The 20,732-nt window shown below is 42.4% G+C and overlaps 2 protein-coding genes and 1 long non-coding RNA gene across 5 annotated transcripts in view; 1 reads left to right on the top strand and 2 right to left on the bottom strand.

Moving 5' to 3' along the window:
- LOC146673713 (butyrophilin subfamily 3 member A2-like) overlaps positions 1–20,732 on the top strand; it is a 177,155-nt gene that overhangs the window by 62,536 nt on the left and 93,887 nt on the right. The window lies entirely within an intron of this gene.
- Positions 3,100–4,660, bottom strand: LOC146673716 (uncharacterized). 3 transcript variants are annotated; one of them, XR_014908794.1, is made up of 3 exons: positions 4,224–4,660; positions 3,582–3,733; positions 3,100–3,329 (listed from the first exon to the last, which is right to left on the bottom strand). It is a non-coding gene; the product is annotated as an uncharacterized LOC146673716 (long non-coding RNA). The 3 variants fall into 3 exon arrangements; XR_014908792.1 differs by having other exon boundaries at positions 3,582–3,738; XR_014908791.1 differs by having other exon boundaries at positions 3,582–3,743.
- On the bottom strand, positions 14,620–20,297 carry LOC146673717 (Fc receptor-like protein 5). Its single transcript, XM_085401002.1, has 8 exons — positions 20,267–20,297; positions 19,985–20,044; positions 19,376–19,642; positions 18,737–18,988; positions 17,894–18,052; positions 17,739–17,789; positions 15,687–15,761; positions 14,620–14,693 (listed from the first exon to the last, which is right to left on the bottom strand). The coding sequence occupies exons 1-8, from the start codon at positions 20,295–20,297 to the stop codon at positions 14,620–14,622; spliced, it is 969 nt and encodes a 322-aa protein (XP_085257128.1).

Below are 20,732 nucleotides of genomic sequence, written 5' to 3' on the forward strand. Positions count from 1 at the left end.
AAAAAGGGAAATGAACTATTAACATTCTATTACATGTATGTGATTATTACAGATGTAATTCATATTTCAGAGTAGTAATTGTAAATTACTTCGTGTAATCAAGATGAGAGACCACGGCTATAAAAGCGAAGGTGGATTTGGGAAGCCTGTCGCAGCCATGTCCTGTCCGTATACGCGACCAACCCATTGCGGAAGGTGCAAGATTGATAAGGAGAGTCCTCAGAATTCAGCGTATATTGCGGGATAGACAGGATCCTTTAGCTCAGCGCGACAGTGTGCTCATTGAGAGATATCGATATTCCCGTGAGGGTATTATTTACTTAACCAACTTGTTGACGAGGGGGTGCAGGACCACCACCTGTCTTTTTTTCCTCTGCCCTTTTCTTGGTTGCTGTTATGAACAAACTAACAGAGTATTACAGGCCAGTATTACCTTGCCAAGAGACGAAAAGCAATCTAAGAGATAAATATTACCATTCTGTAGAATACTCCTGTATTCCACTTTTACTTGTTCCCATGTTCTTGTGGGTCCTGTTGTGGCTCTAATGTGAAAGGGGATATAATATAACATATTATAATATAATATAATGCCATATGATATTGGACAATATAGTTTCATATGATAGATCTACCCTACCGCCTACTGGTGTTGGCCAGAGGGGCCGATGGCGCGATATGGCAGCCTGGCTACAACCGTAGCTGCCTCCACCAGTGTGTGAATGTGGGAGTGAATGAATAGTGGTATGGTAAAGCGCTTTGGGTGCCTTGGAAAGCGCTATATAAACCCAATCCATTATTATTATTATTATTAAATTACCTACGAGTTTGATTTGTCAGCAACTTTCTGCCAGCCCTCTCTCCTTGCTTTTGCAGCCTTTGCAGTGTTCTCTTGCGTTTTAATTAAACTCTGAAACTCCTGAAATCCCTCACTCATGAGGTATTTTCCGGCTCTGCTGCCGGAAAATACCGAGCACGCCCCTTCGACATTTTCGCCGACCAATCAGCGGGTTGCCGATCAATGTTTCTACTATCGATGCGTAGCCCCTTTTACGACACCCAGTGATGTCACATTACTGCGTCCAGCTGTACTAATCGTCAACAGCAGGTGTGTTCGGGGAACCGGATTAGCGAGCTCACGGTTAGCGCGATGGTTTGGTCTTGGATGTGTCATTTGATCTTGGATGTAGTAAGCGACGTACGAAGAACAGGCCCCTGGTCTACATTACCTTGTACTCAAGCATCCCAGGACAGAGCCCTGCCCCACCATGAGCCTGGGTGGATACGTGGTTATAATATAAAAGGACCGATACTGAATATGAATATTTCATGAAAATTGAATTATAATACAAATTAGTAATAAGAGTTTCTCTGCGCCCTTATCTACCCCATACTCAGCTGCGGGCAGAGAGGGTGACAGGAGAGGATGGCACTGAAGAGAAGATGCTCGGTTTCTGGAGTCTCCTGGTCCTGTCAGTATTAGTAGGATGCATCTGCTGTGTCTTCTCGTGGATGCTCACCTACCTTGACTCGTTCCAGCCTGGTATGGATTTCCCAACACTGCGGACAGTGGCCCACGTCAGAGACGTTTAATATTGATTACATATGTCTGAATTGCTAACCCTAACCCTAGCTCAACAGACCACAATGCCCTGGACTGTCAGTATTATTACATGCTGTGAACATAAGTAGCTTTGATCACAGTTTATGTTGTAAAAGAGAAGGAATATTGGAAAAAAAGATCAACATTGTGATATTATTTCTTCCAAACTGACCAGAAACATGCTTGTCAGACTCTCACAGCAAAGGATCAGACTCACTGTGCATGTCGGCTCAGGCCAATGATGTCTGTTAGATTGTCAGTTGTTTAGTGCTTCTGTAAAGTTAGGGTCACCGTCTCTATTTCAGAATAATTAATATGCGGAAAACACTAAAAGTTGATTGTCTTCCAATATTCTAGCATAATTAAAAAACTTTGACTTTGTAAGTACATATTATTAGTCCTAATGCCAGTATGATTCTTCATAACTCCTGCTTTGAAATACTGAACTTTAAAATTTACCTGCTGAAAGATCATTTACAGTGGCACTCTGTCAGGATCATTCTGACTGTAAGATCACTGTATTAATCTGAATCCTTCTGAAATGTGCTGTGAATGAATGCTGATGCAACTCACTGTGGGAAAGCTGTTAATAAAATGAATCTGTGACACATGCAACACATTCACAGAGGAAGAGGACACAAAGGGAGGACACGCAGAGGCTGTGTTGAAGTCACAAATCCAAATCTTTATTAAAAAACAGGCGACAGTAACAAACAGGAAGACAAGCAGTCCATCAAACAGTCTACAGGGTCAAACATACAGAGAATTCAAACAGCTTTAAAAAATAACTGGACACTGAAAAACTTAAAGCAATGTGTGACGCAATAAAAGGAAGCAGCGCAGTATATTCACTGAATTATCATCAATTACAAAAGAGAAAAAGGACGATTTCTAAGGATCATTTTCTTAAATGCAGTTAGAGTGTGGCTGGTAAAGATGGAAACATACAGAATGTAAACTGTGTGAGTTTGTGAACTTTGTTAGTAACAAATGAGGTAAAAAAAACAAAACAGACAAAACACAGAAAGAGGCTCTCAGTATTCATTAATAATTAGAAAGAAACATTCTGGTCGTGGATTTTTACAGTCTCAGTTCCGCTCGCTGTCATCATTATAATCATCATGATCAATGGCGAGGTCCTGAGGTGGGTGGGCTTTCTCTGGTGATGTCACCATGAAGGAACAGCATCTGGCTCGTGTTGCTGAAACATCCCAGTACACTGGTGTAGTTTCCTCTCCAGCTGTTTGACATGTGACACTTGAACATTAAGGGGAAGAAGAAGAAACAGTGTTAGGTCAGGTGACCACATGGTTTCTAAAGTAACTGACAGGAAGTAACCAGGCCGTTAGAAATGGATGGCATGTGTTTAGAGTTACTGGAGTTGAGTAACTCTACTTACCAAAACCAGAAGCACACAGATGACAGATCAGATGCTGACTGTTGCAGGAATATGCTCATGTGTGGTGGTCATTCAGTGCTGCAGGTCAGACAGTCCAAGACTGATATGCTGCCCATCTGAGAGTTTGAAAACACACATGCAAAGATTTATTTTGTGTTACAGTCAAAGTTGGATGTTCATTTTTGTCCTTTAAAAATGTTTGTGTATTTGAAAGCACTAACATTTAAGGATGACTTGGATCGTCTCCTTTAAAGGGGAGACAAGTGTATCCACTGATCTACGTCACTTTACCTGGATGATGACTCCTCTCCCCCTCACTAAGAAACACTCCTAATATAACCAAGCAAATAAATAATATTGAAGATTTACTTACATCATTATAAAAACAGCAAAAACATCTCCCTTTGATTCTATTTCTCCATTCCTGCTGAACATCAGGCAACAAATATCTCAATAAATCACAGTAAAATGTAAAGCACATGTTTTCTCTGCTTTGTCTGACCTCTGCAGAGCCTCTGTCAAGAAAAACACATCTGTAAGCATAAAACAAATATACATTTCATAACACGTCACTGGACAAACCTCGGTCAGTTGATTTCCTCTGTGCAGTGCAGACGAGCATCAGTCAGCAAGTCACGGTGGTGAGATGGACTGGTGTCCTTTGTGACTCTGCTGGTTCTTCTGAGGAAACAACACCGTCTCTCCACACCGTCACCATCTGTGAGCACAAACTGCTGCTCTGCTCTGCCAGCATGTAGGAATCACATATCACACACAGGGGTGAAGAAACATCAGAGCTCAACTTTGGATACTTTAGATCTAAACAGATCAAAGCAGCTCTTAGCTTCAACAATCAGTGAGCAGACAAACAATGATAGCAAACTGATTGTGTATGAATACAATATGGTATTTTCAATACAGCTGTCAAATTAATTTATTAAAACTAATACAGATATATGTATATTTTTTTGATAAATTAGTTTGCTAAATTATAAGAATATATTTTTATTTTTTTCATTTAACAATTGCAACTGAAAGAAATTAAATATTGAACAAAAATATATTGTCACATTCTGAGCATGCTCAGCATGCTGACAGACTTGAAGTTGCTACAGATTTTAAGAAGTGATAATTATAGGGAAGAAACTTCTTTTTCATCCGTTTAATCAAACATTTGATGCCTCAGCTGTCTCAGTCCTATAGCGTTCTGCAACTACAACTAACCTGAGGCTTGGATTTGGCTGCAGGTGCCCCTGTACATCCTTCTCAGCAGCACACATGTGGGTACCATTTAATCCCACTTCTTCCTGAGCTTTGCTTCATCACAAGACCAAAGGTGGCATCCCGTGTCACAGTCTTATCATCATCCAGAAGAAACATTTGAAGAAACATCATGGAGAAGAAACATTTACGCACCTCCTGGTTTTGTTTTCTGATCCTGCGAAAAGACTGAGGACAACAAAGCCCAGAGAACACGAGATACACAACATCCAACATTCAGACTCAACAGCCTCCATAAATGAAGAGCACCAGGTTGGTTCAGTTATAGTAGATATAAGCATACTTCACATTACTGGGTATGAATAATAATGAGGAGGCAAACTTTGAAGATGCAGAGCATGATGTCCCATCATCAGACTGTAAACAAACATCCACCAGGCTTCTTTGTTGGCAGAGGTGATGATTCTCCTATCAGGGATCAGTAGCGTGTATTAACCTGTGGTATAAGCAGCAGTCACTGAAATATTACTGTTTCAGATAAGAAATCTAGCACATAAAAGCCAGGGTGGGAGGGATCTCTGCAAACTGACTTACCTCTGCAAGTGTGAAGCTCAACAAAAATCTGACTCTCCAGTCACAGACAAACAAAAACCTCCAGCTGGGAGATAGAAAACGCTGTCTGGGTCCTGCTGGATGTTGCTGGTCAGAGTCCACACATTAGCAGAGTGCTTCTTGGTCCCACTGACCCATGTGGACAGCGACTGTGGAGAACTGTTCTGGAAAACAGAGAAGAGAATTAAAATAACAGAAAGCCAAAAGACCCTTATGAAAAGGACACCGAGGGAACAGTTTACCCTGCCCGGGATAGGGTTACCGGGGCCCCGCCCTGGAGCCAGGCCCGGGGAGGGTGCCCGAGGGCGAGCGTCTGGTGGCCGGGACTTAGTCCATGGGGCCCGGCCGGGCACAGCCCGAAGAGGAGACATGGGCCCATCCTCCCGCAGGCCCACCACCCGCAGGAGGCGCCATAGGGGTCGGGTGCATTGTGTGCCGGGTGGCGGCCAGGAGCGGAGGCCCTGGCGGACTGACCCCCGGCTGCCAAGACTGGCAATAGGGACATGGAATGTCACCTCTCTGGTGGGGAAGGAGCCTGAGTTAGTGCGTGAGGTTGAGAGGTACCGGCTAGATATAGTCGGGCTCACCTCTACACATGGCTTGGGCTCTGGAACCAGTCTCCTGGAGAGGGGCTGGACTCTGTCTCAGTCTGGAGTTGCCCCTGGTGAGAGGCGGCGGGCTGGGGTGGGTATTCTAATATCCCCTCGGCTTGCTGCCGGTACGTTGGGGTTTTTCCCGGTGGACAAGAGGGTTTGTTCCCTGCGCCTTAGGGTCGGGGAACGGGTCCTGACTGTCATCTGCGCTTATGCGCCGAGTGGCAGTTCAGAGTACCCAGCCTTCTTAGAGTCCCTGGGGGGGGGGGGGGGGGGGGGGGGGTGCTGGAGGGTGCTCCACCTGGAGACTCTGTTGTTCTGCTGGGAGACTTCAATGCTCACGTGGGTAACGACAGCGAGACCTGGAGGGGCGTGATTGGGAGGAACGGCCTCCCTGATCTGAACCCGAGCGGTGCTTTGTTATTGGACTTCTGTGCTAATCACAGTTTGGCCATAACGAACACCCTGTTCGAACATAAGAGTGTCCATAAGTGCACGTGGCACCAGGACGCTCTAGGCCGTAGGTCGATGATCGATTTTGTAATCGTATCAGCAGACCTGCGACCATATGTTCTGGACACCCGGGTAAAGAGAGGGGCTGAGCTGTCAACTGATCACCACCTGGTGGTGAGTTGGATCAGGTGGCGGGGGAGGACGCTGGACAGACCTGGTGCACCTAAACGCGTAGTGAGGGTGTGCTGGGAACGTCTAGCAGAGGCCCCAGTCCGCGAGATCTTCAACGCACACCTCCGGCAGAGCTTCAACAGCATTCCGAGGGAGACTGGGGACATTGAGTCTGAATGGACCATGTTCAGCGTCTCCATTGCCGAAGCTGCTGCATTGAGCTGCGGCCGCAAGGTGGTTGGTGCCTGCCGCGGTGGTAATCCCCGAACCAAATGGTGGACACCAGAGGTGAAGGGAGCCACCAGGCTGAAGAAGGAGGCCTATCGGGCTTGGTTAGCCTGTGGGACTCCGGAGGCAGCCGACGGGTATCGACAGGCCAAGCGGAATGCGGCTCGGGCAGTGGCTGAAGCAAAAACTCGGGTGTGGGAGGAGTTCGGAGAGGCCATGGAAAAAGACTTTCGGACTGCCTCGAAGAGATTCTGGCAAACCGTCAGGCGTCTCAGGAGGGGAAAGCGGTGCTCTACCTGCACTGTGTATAGTGCTGGCGGAGCGCTACTGACGTCGACTGAGAAAATTGTCAGGCGGTGGAAGGAATACTTCGAGGACCTCCTTAATCCTACTGACACGTCTTCCGAGGAGGAAGCAGAGTCTGGGGATGAGGGGAATGACCCGCCAATTTCCGGGGGCGAGGTCACTGAGGCAGTTAAACAACTCCTTGGTGGCAGAGCCCCTGGTGTTGATGAGGTCCGCCCCGAGTTCCTGAAGGCTCTGGACGTTGTAGGGCTGTCCTGGTTGACACGCCTCTGCAATGTTGCGTGGAGATCAGGGGCAGTACCTGTGGACTGGCAGACCGGGGTGGTGGTCCCCATCTTTAAGAAGGGGGACCGGAGGGTGTGTTCCAACTACAGGGGGATCACACTCCTCAGCCTCCCTGGGAAAGTCTATGCCAGGGTGCTGGAAAGGAGAGTTCGTCCGCTAGTCGAACCTCGGATACAGGAGGAACAATGCGGTTTTCGTCCTGGTCGCGGAACACTGGACCAGCTCTTTATCCTCTCCAGGATACTTGAGGGTGCATGGGAGTTTGCCCAACCAGTCTACATGTGTTTTGTGGACTTGGAGAAGGCATTCGACCGTGTCCCTCGGGGTGTCCTGTGGGAGGTGTTGCGGGACTATGGGGTGTCTGGCCCATTGCTACGGGCCATTCGATCCCTATACAACCGTTGCAAGAGCTTGGTTCGCATTGCCGGCAATAAGTCGGACTCGTTCCCGGTGGGTGATGGGCTCCGCCAGGGCTGCCCTTTGTCTCCGGTTCTGTTCATAATTTTTATGGACAGGATTTCTAGGCGCAGCCAAGTGGCGGAGGGCTTTCCTTTGGTGGCCTCAGAATCTCATCTCTGATTTTTGCAGATGATGTGGTTCTGTTGGCTTCATCGGGTGAGGGCCTCCAGCTCGCACTGGAACGGTTCGCAGCCGAGTGTGAAGCAGCGGGAATGAGGATCAGCACCTCCAAATCTGAGGCCATGGTTCTCAGCCGGAAAAGGGTGGAGTGCCCACTCCGGGTCGGGGATGAGTTCCTGCCCCAAGTGGAGGAGTTTAAGTATCTCGGGGTCTTGTTCGCGAGTGATGGGAGAAGGGAGCCGGAGATCGACAGACGGATTGGGGCTGCGGCTGCAGTAATGCGGACGCTGCACCGGTCCGTCGTGGTGAAGAGGGAGCTGAGTGTAAAAGCGAAGCTCTCAATTTACCGGTCGATCTACGTCCCTACCCTCACCTATGGCCACGAGCTGTGGGTAGTGACCGAAAGAACGAGATCGCGGATACAAGCGGCAGAAATGAGCTTCCTCCGAAGGGTGGCTGGCCTCTCCCTTAGAGATAGGGTGAGAAGTTCGGCCATCCGGGAGGGGCTCAGAGTAGAGCAGCTGCTGCTCCACATCGAAAGGAGCCAGCTGAGGTGGTTCGGGCATCTGATAAGGATGCCCCCTGGGCGCCTCCTGGGTGAGGTGTTCCAGGCATGTCCCACCGGGAGGAGGCCCCGGGGAAGACCCAGGACACGCTGGAGAGATTATATCTCTCGGCTGGCCTGGGAACGCCTTGGTGTTCCCCCGGATAAGCTGGAGGAGGTGGCTGGGGAGAGGGAGGTCTGGGCCTCTTTGCTTAGGCTGCTGCCCCCGCGACCCGGCCCTGGATAAAGCGGATGAAGATGGATGGATGGATGGAGAAAGCCAAACAGGATTTCCACAAAGACTCTCTTGGAATCAGCAATCAAAAAAGTCACTGGTTCATATTTCAATTAAATATGAGCAGGTTCCTTAAATGTACGCAGTTCAGATCTGATTTAATTTAATTTCCTTCACACAGCACATTCGTCCAGGCTGACAGGTAAACAGAACTAATCTCAGGTAACATGACTCATAGTAGAGATTCAGTAAGAAAGATTGCAGGCTCTAATATTATTACCACACAATCCAAGGACACACCAACAGCTCAGATTTGTAGAACTATTTAAACAAATGTCTTCTGAATATTCAATTCAGGTTCACAGTGGGAGGGTGGGGGGTGTCGTGGAATTTTTTAAATAAAGTCTGCAACACAGAAAGAGCTGTGATCAAGCTATTTATTACTGCGCCAACACACATCAAACATCACAGTTCAGTCATGTAAGCGCTGCCACAGAAGTGGTGCTCCTACTCCTTTATGCATTCCAAGGAAGAGGGAGGAAGTTACAAACTGATCACACCACACTTCACGTGTCTCGCTATGAAACCTAACCGATCAATGGTTAAGCTGTTTTGTGCCCTTGGCCTTATCAGAACCTGTAAAGGGAGTTGTTTTCTCAAACTGCTGACGCTGAAGTAAGTTCATCTAGTTTTAGAAACTTTCACTGAACAGTGTCACAACTAAGCATATGCATAAGCAGTTAAATACTTTAAATGAGAATAACAGAACATTTCTATTACAGAGGCTAGAGCCTGTCCCAGTAGTCATAGGTAGAACACACCTGGACAGGTCACCAGTCTGTCAGAGGACTAACACAGAGACAGACATCAGAGTAACAAATCTATTTAAAATTAATGTAAGTTTGCTGCAGCTGTATGTATGAACATGTGTTTCTGTGCTCACAGTCCACCTCTCAGGAACCTGCAGTTCACTTTTAGTCTACTTTAAACAGACCTCACAAAACGCTGATGTGGCTGGATCAGTAGTCTGATTTAAGTACGATACCTTTGGCCAGGGATTAATCTGGTGCATCGCTTCACTGCAGTCTTACATATTTTCCCCACACCTGAATAAAAAATACTGATATATACAAATAACAGCTTCAGCTGATGCAGCCTGACTCAATCCTAGATGTTCAGCACACAGAGACACAGAGATGCTGTTTAAAGTTTAGTGTTAACCTGAGTCACTGATCATTTGCAGTATTACAGAGTCTGGCAGTCTTTGCATGATGTCCACGTCACTGTAAGTTTCTAGCTGACTCTCAGGTGGGACAGGTGTGCCAGCAGGAAAGAGTAATAATAGCCTGCATCCTGAGGTTTGTCATGCAGGATTAAAGGAGCCAGGCTTTGTTCACACAGCTAGGATTGTATTTTACACTGACCCTGGGTCAGTATAAGTATCATACAGTTTAAACGAAGCACTGAAACTTGCACATATTTATTACAGATGCACTGAAGCTAATCGAGATATTTACTGTCAGTCTGTGGCTGCCATTAAACACTTTACTGTAAACTTTATTAACTAGTAACTTCATCAGTCATGACAGAAGCTAATATTTCTGTGCTAACATCGTTTAACCAGTAACAGCTTTACTCCAATATAAGCTAACGTTTACACCGTAACTTTAAGCTAGCACCATAAAGACAGTAAAACACGTAATAATATCTACAAATGCATCTTAAAGCTGTTATATTAGCACTCGGTGTATTACTAACATAACCACATTAACATTATTGACACTCGCTGACTTTTAATAGTCATTCTATAAATGCTGTCCGTTTAAATGGTCTTACCTGTACACAATGCATATCCACCTGATTCCAGCCAGAGTGGATTCTGGAGTCTTCCACGCTCCTGTTAGTGATCCTCCATCTGGATGGATGAGAACAACCTTCTGAACAATCTAGCAGGAGATGGCCCATATCTATGGGACTGATTTGTGCTAATAACGCCCATTGTATGGACTGATAACAGCCGAAGCGGGTGAATAAAGTCACCCAGTAGCTAGCTGTGCCATTACCCAGCATACATCACTCCCTCCATAAATGCAATAAACGATACAAAAGTATCGTTCTACCTGTTTTTCAGGTAGTTGTTTACATTATATAATTTATTGTGTTCTGTATACATCACTACAATGTGATTTGAAAAATGTCTAAATATACCGACAACAGGCACTTCCGCGGCAATCTCTTCAATCGGAGGACCCTTCACGTCAATTCCCGACGCGAGAGGGGTACCCTGCGCGTCCATAAGTGCAGCAGAGGGAGCCTGACCATGCGTCACACGTTTGACGAGTTGGGAGTGAGAACGTGTTGGCAGTTCACTGAGGTCATTAAAAAAGTCTGTGCAGTATTTGGGAGGCCTGTAAACATTAAGAAACACAACTTTGGATGGGGCCTTTAGCTGTAAAGCCACATATTCAAAAGACTGAAAACTTCCAGGAGATAGCTGCTTACATTGAAATGATTCATTAAATAAGACAGCAACCCCTCCTCCTCTCCTGCTCACCCTGGCCTCACTGATAAAACTGTAGTTAGGAGGGGTCGTCTCGATGAGAACAGCTCCACTGTTACTTTGGTCCAACCAAGTTTCAGTTAAAAACATAAAATCAAGGCTGTGCTCAGTGATTAAATCATTAATTAAAAACTTTTTCCCAGCTAAAGATCTAACGTTTAATAAAGCCAACTTAAGTGTTTTAGAGGCATTACTTGTCCCCTCGTGTTTGGGAGCAGTCTGTGGCACACAAGGTATGTTTACTATATTTAAAAATCTTTTAGAGTGCAGCTCTCTGTGTTTTGACCAGGCCACATATCTCCTTCTGTCACCTAAAAGTACAGAGATTTTAAAACCTTCTAGTAAACAGGGTCCCAGCTTCTCCTGGGAAAAGTCACCACTGCCATAATCCTCGCAGCCCGGACCCTCCACACATCACACATCAGACTGCGGAGACAGAGCATGAAGGTGGTAAGGAGGAACTAAGAGGGGCGAGGCTGGGCAATGTGACTTCGATTGCTCTGTTGAGGGTGGGGCTCGATGGCGAACCTTTGGCTGCTCTGGTGGGGGGTTTATGGGGGACAAAAAGGGATTGGGCCGGGGGTTAGATGTGAGCCCAGCATTGACCCGCTCCATCATCTCCTCAGTGAATTTCAGGTGTGGGGAGGAGGGAGAAAGGGAGGGGGAGGAGGGTGATGGGGGTGATGGCCTGTCAGGGGTTTGGGGGACTGGGGAAGATCGTGGTCCCTGGTCCTGGTCCTGGTCGTTGGTGTTGTTGAGAGAGTTGGAGGCAAATAGGGACCCCTCTTCTTGCCTCAGATGTCTCTCCTTTCTGAGGCTCTTCCCGGGTGGGGGCAGATGGAGCTCCTCCTCAAGGTTTCTGCTGGGCTTTGTCTGTTCTTGGAGTACTGTTTGTTCCTCTTTATGAGATAACTCCTCGTTTATCTCAGCCTTGGCACCAAGCACAGATGGATGACGTATGGAATAAAACAAGTTGGAGGTGAACAGTTTCACCCCTGTCTTGTTAAAATTAAATCCATTTGCTTTAAATAGATCCCTGCGTTCCCAAAAAATATTAAAGTTGTTGATAAAATGCACGGAGTGGTCAGCACATGCTGATATAAGCCATTTATTCAGTGTAAACAACCTGCTGAATCTCTCGTCTCCTCCTCTGACCGGCGGTACAGGTCCACTGATGAATACAGCTGCATTCAGAGAGTTTACAGTATTTAATAATCCAGTAAAGTCCCGTTTCAGAACCTCCAACTGTTGTTTGGACACATCGTTTGACCCTGTATGCAGAACAATGTTTGTCACAGTTGGATATTCATCTGCAATTTGAAGAATTCTCTCCTTCAGGTTGTTGACCATATCCTTAGGAAAGCAGAGGACTTTAGTGTTCTTACCGCACATCCTTTGTACACCCTTTACGGCAGAGTCACCCACATTCAGAGTTTCAGGCCTAGCCTTTAGCTTTCCCTGTGGTCTTTTACTTTTCAAAAGATTTTCGGACCTTACTTCGCTACTTTTAGATGGATGGTTGTCCGATATAGATCCAGGGTCCTTTGATAGTGGAGCAAATCTGTTCTGCAGTTTCACATTCAGTTGTTTTGGAGGTTTGTTGTTAACCTTCCTATTCACGGTTGTCCAGTCCTGTTTCCTCTCGTATACAGGGGTAGAAGAGCTTCTCTGTCTCGTAGGAAGTGAAGGCCAGTCGGTTTCAGAGATTTCAGCTCGCTGTGCTCTGCCTGTGATACGTCCTCCCCCTTCCAGGAGACATGATTTATGTCTTGGTTTTGCACCAAGACAGTCCAAGGGGGGATTATCACTTGAGGATTTATAATAATGCACAAAGTCTACTTTCTTGGTCATGTTATCTGTGCTCCTTAGCTGTGTACTAGCTTGCTCATCGCCATTGTTTTGAATCAAAGGCAAGGTTGTTTCATTTCCACACAGTCCATTTACCTCCACGTTTACTTCTAAGCGATGAATTTTTGTCTCCAGTACTGCAATCTTCTGCAGGAGGCTGTGGTAGTCATCTGTGGAGAGGGAAGGCATCTTGTTGGTCTCCAGTAAGCACAAGATCCATTGAGGCTGGGGTCTATCACACCAGGCACCCAGGTGCAGGCTGTGTAAAGATGCTCCAGAGACAATCCAGCACATAACAGCAGGGTGTAAGATGCTAGCAGGCCTGGAAGTTTCGAGGTCAAAATGGGAGATGCCCCCAAGGGTGGTGGAGAATGACCGAGCTAAGATCCTGTGGGACTTCCAGATACAGACGGACAAAATGGTGGTGGCTAACCAACCGGACATAGTGGTGGTAGACAAACAGAAGAAGACGGCCGAAGTGATCGATGTAGCGGTTCCGAATGACAGCAATATCAGGAAGAAGGAACACGAGAAGCTGGAGAAATACCAAGGGCTCAGAGAAGAGCTCGAGAAGATGTGGAGGGTGAAGGTGACGGTGGTCCCCGTGGTAATCGGAGCACTAGGTGCAGTGACTCCCAAGCTAGGCGAGTGGCTCCAGCAGATCCCGGGAACAACATCGGAGATCTCTGTCCAGAAGAGCGCAGTCCTGGGAACAGCTAAGATACTGCGCAGGACCCTCAAGCTCCCAGGCCTCTGGTAGAGGACCCGAACTTGAAGGATTGACCGCCCACTGGGGCGAGTGGGGAATTTTTTTTATACATATATATATATATATATATATCACTTAAGATTATATATTTATTCATTTATTATTATTATTTATTTTCTTAAATTTTATGGATACTCAAAAAACAACAACAAGTTAACAAAAAGTAATTTTACATAAATTTGCTTTTATTAAAAGAACGCACATTTTTTGCATTAAATTTATTCCCCCATCTTCATAATTTTACATAAGATTCACCTTGTGTTCACAGTACCACCATCTTTACCATGAAAGGATATTCTGTTGATGGCTCACATTACATTAACATAGCATTTGTCACACTGTCTTGCCACAGATGCCACAGTGACCATGTTTAAAAACTGCAACAGTGTACTCATGTCTACAATTAGGCAGAGCAAATAGACCTGGGCTTCACTAATAATATTTATTAACACACTGCTCCCTGTTTAAATAGACATGATGATATGAGGTGGCTGAAGTTTTCACTCTCAGAATAAGAACAGAGATAATATTCTTTTAAACATGCAGGTTAAGATATTTGCAATTTGATATAAACTGCCATCTTTTCACATATTAGAAATTAACTAGAAGTTAACTAAGTAAATGTGTTTTTAACCACAAAAATGTTTCATTGTATTTTATATAAATATATATAAACATGTGTCACTTTTTCTAGATTTCATGATGGCATTAACAAAGAAAATAAAATGCACACTGAAGACCAGCATTCCCTTTATTTTTAGTCTTGTACTGTGCAGTAAAAGTTATCCAGATCCATGCCAGTCAGTTGTGGGACTCCAACCAGCTCACTACTGCCATCTCTGTTTGGAGGCACAATACATTTCAAAACAGTTATTTGTTAAAACAGTCTTATCTGGCTGCTGCGTGATAGACCGAGGAGACTCATCAACACATTTTTGCCTGTGGGTTTCTTGTGTGGGGTTTTTTCTGAGATGTTAAAAACAAAGCTGAAAATATCAACAGCATGAAACACGTGCATGCTGTGTTTAAAAAAATATATAATTTAAAAACCAAGAATATAACATTACTGTCAGATTATATATCCATCTTGTCCAAGATGTATTTGGCCTGGCCCTTTGCTCAGTGATAATTGGCAGAGGCTCCAGTCCTTCTGCAACCCTAAATTGTTCCCAAAACATGGGGTGAGCATTAAGGATTAAATAGTCTACTTTCAGTGTCAATTACCTTTCACATCCCTGGGTTTCCTGACCATAGCATACATCACCTGGACTGATTCAAGTGCATTGTCCTCTGCAGGCATATAACAACAAAACATCATAAGAGTGATTTTTCTTTTCATTACATTTAAAATGTAAATTGTTCTCACTCATTTCTGGCTGGGACACTTAAGTTATATATGGTCTTCAGAGCGATGTTACTTTTTATATGGTGACATGTTTTTCTTCCTGTCACGATCTATGCTGTTAGATCATGTGTAGGGGAGAGTAATGCAGACAACCAAAGGCAAAAAAAAAGGATTCTTCACAAAGAGTGAGGCATTTATTATGGCTGGTAGCAAACTACAAAACAATGGGGAAAGGTGAACGAAGTTGAAGCTAAATAATAACCTAAAATGGGAAAACCAAAAATAGACATGAAAAACCCTAAACATGAAATCTGGTGTGGGTGTGTGGATTCCTGAAACATGGAAACGTGGCATGAACTCAACAGACAACCTGACCGAAAATGAATGACAAAGACTACCTGAATACACGAGGGTGACAAAGGAAGAGGAAACACATGTGGAGCACAGCTGGGGCAACTTGACACAATGACAAGACAGGAGGAAGTAAACTGGACATACTGAGCATGGGCTGTGAGACTCAAAGACAGATAGGGGAGACATGAAATGAGACACCAGGGGAGAGATGTAAACAAGAAGAAGAGACGAGACACAAAGGGAGAGAGCAAGAGAAAGGGACAAAAAGGGAGATAAAGACATCATGAGACATAAAGGGCAATGGAGGACAGACTCACACGATGAAGAAACAACAACATAAACAACATATTGAGGAGGCACAAACATGGGAGGAACCTAAACATACAAGAACTAAACAGGGAAACAGGACTCAAAACATAGAGCCAAATAAAGCCTAGACTAAATAAATAAACTAGAACATAATAAAACACAAGTCACCAAACTCAGAATGCTGGGTCAAAAACTCCAGAACCATGACACTTCCCCTACACATCTAAGCAATTAAGGGTATTATAACTTCAATGTTTTCAGTTTAGGCAAATTACCTGTCGACATTCTTGGTTTTGTGATCAGGGAATATGTCTCGTTGTTTTCTTTAGCTATGCTTACCACTGCAGGCACTGAAATATAGAGACAAGTCAAGACCTTAAACGAATATGATATGGGCAGACATTTTCTAGTTGAAATTAAAAAAAAAACAAAACAACAACAACAACAACAACAACTCTGATTCTAGACACTCTTTCTATATAGATAACAATGTCAAAGTGCAGACAGTAAAATCAAAGAGAAATAACAAAACCAGAGTGATGGTTAAAACCTTTTGTTGTTTTTTGGTTGAAAAGGCTGATTTTTTAATTGAATCTCACTAAAATAAACAAACTTAACAATTTTTTTGAGCTTCCAATTTATAAACATCGCTTAAACTTAAACAGTCTGTTTTACAGCTGATCAAAAGGTTAGGACCACATGCCTTTAAAATTTATAATTGAGATGTTTTTTTTTTTATGCACCACAGTGGAGGGGGCGCCACAATGGAGCTTCAGGAGGTGAAAGGGGCATCAAACGGCCAGTGGCTATATCCAGATGTTGCAGAAAGTATCCCTAATAACTGAGGGCCCTTGTTTGTGTGGTAACAACTGGGTTTTTCAACACGCCAACACTACAGTACACAATGGACAAGGGACTTCTTCCAATAATAACATCACTCTTTAGGACTATCGTGCATGTTCCATTGATCTAAATTCAACTGAGAACCTTTGGGGATGAATGGCAAGGGAAATTTACAAAAAATGGACTACAGTTACAAAAATGGACAACAGTTCCAGACAGTAGATTACTGTCTTCACCACTTGGAGAAATGTTCCCACTCACCTCATGGAAACACTTGCATCAAGCATGCCACAACGAATCTTTGAAGTGATCAACAATAATGGTGGAGCTACTCATTATTGAGTTCATGTTTCGAACTTTGATTTCTGTTTTGAGGGGATTTACAGGTTCTTTTGGAGGTGTGGTCCTAAGCTTTTGATCAGCTGTAAAACAGCACTATCTTATGAATGAATGAAGGTGCCGGCTCAAAACATGTCTCACTCCCATTTCTTCTTGTTGGATGTTGAAGCTCTACTTGGAACCTAGTTAAGATCAAACCATGATTTTTTGGCATTTTTCAAGTGGTCATAAACTTTTGATCGGGACTGTATTATTATGTTGTCATCATGTTGCCTCGCAACCAGTGGGCTAAAGTGACCCATTTGTAGCATTTATGCTTCTACCATAAGAAAGCACAACATATTTCTTTCCACAACAGTAACATGCAAATTATAATAAAAAAATGTTATTAAACATGGTATATTTTGACATCATCATATTGCCTAATAACAACTAGTGTTAATTTAATTGACCAATCTTGCTTGCGAAGTAAGACTATAAAACGGTACCCCCTTTTTTTTCCTCTTTTTTTGCAGAGGGGGAGGTAAAACTAGCTATCATGGTCCCTGTTTCATGATAATGTAACAAAATGTTAAGAGTAGATATATAGACACATTTCACATTTTATGTCAAGATAAAAAATATGCTTTGTAAATTGTCTGGAGAAACTGTCATGGGTAAAAATACTTTATTTTTCAGTCAACTGAATCATTTTTTAGTCTCCTAAAGTGCTATGCTATTTAGTCAACTTAAATTATGATTTTAGTTGCCTAAATTGTGACTAAAACAAAATCATATTTTATTCAACAATTTTACTCAAAAGTCTGTTATAATCTTCTCATATGAAGTCAAATGAGACAAGAGTAAAATTCAATGAATTTAGATAGCTAAATTTTGACAAAAAACTAAACATACATACATTTTATCCACAAGACAAAATACATGTACTAAAACTAAATTAAAAACTAAATGAAAATTTCCTGTCAAAATTAACAGTGACAACAACCTACCGAGGGACTAAAATCAAAGACTGAACAATACCATATCAGGGCCATGTCCTGGGGTTTACTAAAGGATTTACTAAAGGACTGTGTTTCTAATTTCCATGATCCTGTACATTTGAAGTTCAGTTTTTTGTTTCTTAAACAGATGTTTGTCTTCCTGACCTGTTTGTGCAGAAGAGGGAGGCTGGAAGGAGGCAGTAGAATTGTGAGCACCTGCTTATGAAAAAGACAAAATAAGCAGGAAAAAAGTATGTTTATTGTTATAAAATAAAAAGTCATAAAAATAAATTGTTTTGATGAACCAACTGTCAGCATACTTGGTGTCAAAGAAGTTTCTTCTGTACGACCTCTGATGGTTTGTTGATGTTTATTATGTTGAAACACTCCTGCCAGTATTAGCAGAATGACCACCAATAAAACACTGAAACCTGTGCAGAGCACCAGATAGAGCTCGAAGTAAGGCACTGTAGGATGTCCTGCTAGAAAGATGATTGCAGTGTGTATTAGAAATGATTAAAATTATGTTGTAAATTACTCTAAATATTTAAAAAAAATAAAATAAATCCTATTCAATACAATTATGGATGCCCAATATGATTTAGCCCTTTTTCAAAAGGTGGCATACTATTCCAGATCATTTTCCAATGACTTTATTTCTGTCTAAATAAATTATTTATTTATTTATGTCTCAGCCGCATATGATAACTGGACATGTACACAAAGGTGTAAACAAAGCTTCATAAAAATTAACCAGTTGCCAATAGAAAACATGTCCTCCACCCCCTGGAAACATGGGACTAAAGAAGTTGTATTAAAAACCACATTAACAATGAGTCTAAGTTTGTTGTTGAAAAGACGTCCACAACGACCACATTTGGACTACACATAGCCTGTGGACAGAGGTCCAATGGACGTCAACACTAGACGTTTAGTAGACATAAAATATGTTACCTGGTGTTACCAAACAACCCCTTTAGTAGACCAAAATATGATGTCCAAAGATGATAAAAGCCACACTCTGGCTTCACTTTGAACAGTAGGTATGTTCATCATAGACCACATGTTGATTTTCATTAACACACTTTATCATGAAGGTCTAAAATACAGTTTGGGTACAAAGTTTGTCTCTAATTTATTTAGAAAATATTGATGCATCTTACCTTCAACACTAAGCCAGCTCTCTGGTGATTCTCCAGCATCAGCAATGCTACATTTGTAAAGTCCTTCATCAGATTTGGATACAGTGGGAGTCATTATGTTTCCTGATGAGCTGCTCCCAATGGAGATGCCATTTTTATAGAATTTTGCAGTGTAGCTGGAGTTTGCATCCTTTTTTCTACAATGCAAGGTCACATTTTCTCCCTGCATCACAGGATAGACAGGAATCTCCAGGATCACATGACTCTCTAAATCTAAATGGCAGAAAATATGGCAGTTATTTTGTGTAAAAAGGGAATTTTACACAATAGTCATAGTCAACAGTCATGACAGCTCACATCATTTTTAAACAGACATCTGTGTCAAATATGTGCTTTTTCTGCTTATTACAATGCACATGCAGTATATATATATATATATATATATATATATATATGTGCGTGTGTGTGCGTGTGTGTGTGTGTGTGTGTGTGTGTGTGTGTGTGTGTGTGTGTGCTATAAAAAACTACCACAGTACTACAGTACCAAATATGACACTATCTAAGTGATGTACTGAAACTGAGTTTTTTTTTTTTTTTTTTTAAACTGTTGATGGACTAAGTATGTCAACTTATAAATTAGTTTTTTTTCTATGGACATACCAGTTACAGTGACATTGACAGAGTTGCTTTTTTGTATTCCTCCCATTTCACACCAGTATTCTCCACTGTCAGTTGAAGGATATGCATTAATAATATTGCAAGGTCCAGTCGATGTTTCCCAGGTTGAAGCACATATTCTAACATCGCCATTTATCTTTTTCATCACTCTCCATCCAGTCAGCCCATTTAGCCCTTCACAGCTGATAGTGATAGGCTCTGATTGAAAGAACTGCTGCCTGTTTGGAACAACTTGAGGAAAACCCGAACCTGAGACAGAAAATCAAATAAAGACTCAACAAATACAAAACAAAATAGTCTCAAAAAACTGTTTTTCAGACAACCACAAATTTATACACATTAAGCACTCTAATGCTCGACTGCTTTCAAATAGTTATATATGACATTTTATATATATATATATATATATATATATATATATATATATATATACATTATATATTAATATATTAATATGTTATGTTGTAGTTCTATTTTTAGCTGAAAAGAAGTAACTGCAGTAGTTTCAGAAAATACATATTTTTATGAGCTTTATTAAATCTATAACATACACACACACTTAGAAATACAACAACATGAATATTTACTTACTATATGTTTGCAAATCACTGAATTCAGCAACTATAACCAACAGAAACAGGACATTCATCACTGAAAAGATTGAGAATTACAGTTTTAATATTTAACGGGGTTTTTTTTCCATCATTAGCAATAAGTCCTATGCATTTTTAGTGAGCAGTTACAAACATCCATAATGAATACATGCAAATGCATAGCTGTATTTTGGATATTGTTATTTGCCCTTAATCCATGTATTTATTTTTTAATTTGTATTTTTTTTTTTTTTTTACAAAAGACAAGGTCAGTACTTACAGACACTGGTGGTGGAGATTCTGACCTCCATGTCGTCTTGCTGCTGACTGTGTGAGCATCAGACTGAAATGAGGATATATTCTTTTGAAGGAATTTCCTCTTCCTGTGGTTCTTTGTAGTGACTGGGGCCCAACAGGGTTCCATTTCAATCACATGTGATTGCATAAAAAAATGTCCCTGCAACCTATATGTTCAATTTCTTGAATTTGTTTATTCGTTTATGTTTGATCAGTTCTAGATTTTGATCATTCAGCCTACTCTTTTAATTCTTTAAGTTCTCAGTAATAGTAATGTATAAGATAGATTGTGAAATTCAGACTGACACTTGTGACTGTTTCTTTCCTCTGTTCACCATTAATTCTTTATGTTCTGTTTATGTTTAAAATGAGGAATAAAAATATTCATGTTATGTTTTGATATTGCAGAAGAAAATTAACAGAACTTTTCCAACTACAATATGGAACTT

The sequence above is a fragment of the Rhamphochromis longiceps genome, linkage group LG3, assembly GCF_057381845.1.
Source record: "Rhamphochromis longiceps isolate RC_006_pf linkage group LG3, R_longiceps_female_GT1.1, whole genome shotgun sequence".
NCBI classification, from domain to species: Eukaryota; Metazoa; Chordata; class Actinopteri; order Cichliformes; family Cichlidae; genus Rhamphochromis; species Rhamphochromis longiceps.

What these genes read in the sequence shown, in the direction of transcription:
- LOC146673717 (XM_085401002.1), bottom strand. Translation starts at nt 20,297, where the DNA reads ATGGAGGTCAGAATCTCCACCACCAGTGTCT. An exon ending in CAGTGATTTGCAAACATATA is followed by an intron (nt 19,643 to 19,984) that starts GTAAGTAAATAT and finishes TTTCTGTCTCAG; the next exon opens with GTTCGGGTTTTCCTCAAGTT. An exon ending in AGAAACTTCTTTGACACCAA is followed by an intron (nt 17,790 to 17,893) that starts GTATGCTGACAG and finishes TTTCATAAGCAG; the next exon opens with GTGCTCACAATTCTACTGCC.